General features: G+C 37.1%; 1 protein-coding gene across 1 annotated transcript in view; it reads left to right on the top strand.

Annotated features, from left to right (window-relative positions):
* Window positions 1-691, top strand: part of trdmt1 (tRNA aspartic acid methyltransferase 1) — a gene marked incomplete in the record, with an annotated part of 24591 nt that extends 23900 nt beyond the window's left edge. Inside the window, 1 exon segment of the mRNA XM_032510809.1 lies at window positions 335-691. Coding sequence (XP_032366700.1) covers window positions 335-435 — 101 coding nt within the window.
* Between the last annotated feature and the right edge of the window lie 652 nt (window positions 692-1343).

The following is a 1343-nucleotide window of genomic DNA, read 5'->3' as shown; positions in this document are numbered from 1 at the left end:
ATGAGCCGTCGGAATAAGACAACATTAAAAATATCAAAAACCTTTGGAAAAGACAACAAAAACGTCCAAAAAAAAGCACCCACAACGTTGAAAAAGTGACAAAAGTGTTGGAAAAAGTGATAATAATGTTGAAAAAAATGGATCATGGTTGACAGGAAGACAACACAAGGGTTAAGTCTGTTTGTCTGGCATGTTATCAGAGACTAAGATTTCAATTGGTTCATCCTTCTTTTTTTTTTTTTTTACCAATTCTAGTCTTCATGTGATATTGAGCTTTAAATATGTTGCTGGATAAGGGTTGACGGATTTCCTCATGGTGGAATGTGTGTTGCAGCCTTCCCGGAGCAGATCAGCACCAGGCAGCAGTACAGCGTTCTCGGCAACAGCCTCAACGTGGTGGTGGTGGCCAGACTCCTCCAGCTGTTGGTCTCCTAGCAACTAATGAAGGAGGAGACCATCCTATTTGTCACTGTGGATTATACATGATATTATACGTATAATGTATATTGCAGATTACTCTCTGCCCAATGGCAGTGCTTCAAAATCTATAGTCTGGTTTTTGTTGGGGATGTCAACCCAAACTAACTTTTAAGTTACTTCTTTTATTACATTTCACTTCAAACTGTACAAGTCTCTTTTTTTATACGTATAAAGTTTTTTCTTTGATAATTTTCTAAATTAAAAACGTACCTGTGAAGCACATTGTTGTCATGATTGATCATTCAGCGTTCTTTCAGCACTATCTCAAACTATTTTAGTATTCAGCTCCTGAGGAAATGTGGAGGTGGCACCCACGTGGTGTTTGCATTTCCACTTGGAGTGTATTGAATTTCCATTTATCGATCCACTAATTGATTTTTAAGTCAAGAACTAAAAAAAACATGTCCAATATATAAATGAACCAACAATTTGTATGAAAGGAAATTATTCAAACTCATAACTATTTCATCAACACACCATTGTTTATTATAATAAGAAACCAATTGCATTTTCAAATTCCATTTTTCTTTTTTTCTTCATAATGGCATTTTTATTGATGACACTTTCATCATCCAATCTGACAAACCATTGTATGACCTTTATATTATGACTATGTACTGTATTCGTGCAGGTTCAGTCTTTAATTTCTTCAAACGCCATCTCAGAAGTCCGCTCCTGGGTTGACGGCAGCCCTTCATTCTTCCATCCTCTTAAAATAATCCGACTGTCAGTAACACGGCCTCCGTGACAGCAGGGTCGTTCAGATCCAGGGAGTTCTTCTTCTACTATTCTACTGTTCTATTTCTACTTACTGTGACCGTTACCATCACCCATAGAATATTTGGGTTGCAGTGAGGTCACTT

The sequence above is a fragment of the Etheostoma spectabile genome, unplaced genomic scaffold (assembly GCF_008692095.1).
Source record: "Etheostoma spectabile isolate EspeVRDwgs_2016 unplaced genomic scaffold, UIUC_Espe_1.0 scaffold272, whole genome shotgun sequence".
Taxonomy (NCBI): Eukaryota; Metazoa; Chordata; class Actinopteri; order Perciformes; family Percidae; genus Etheostoma; species Etheostoma spectabile.
Note: the sequence above shows the minus strand (reverse complement) of the source record. Positions and strands in the feature narration are given on the sequence as shown.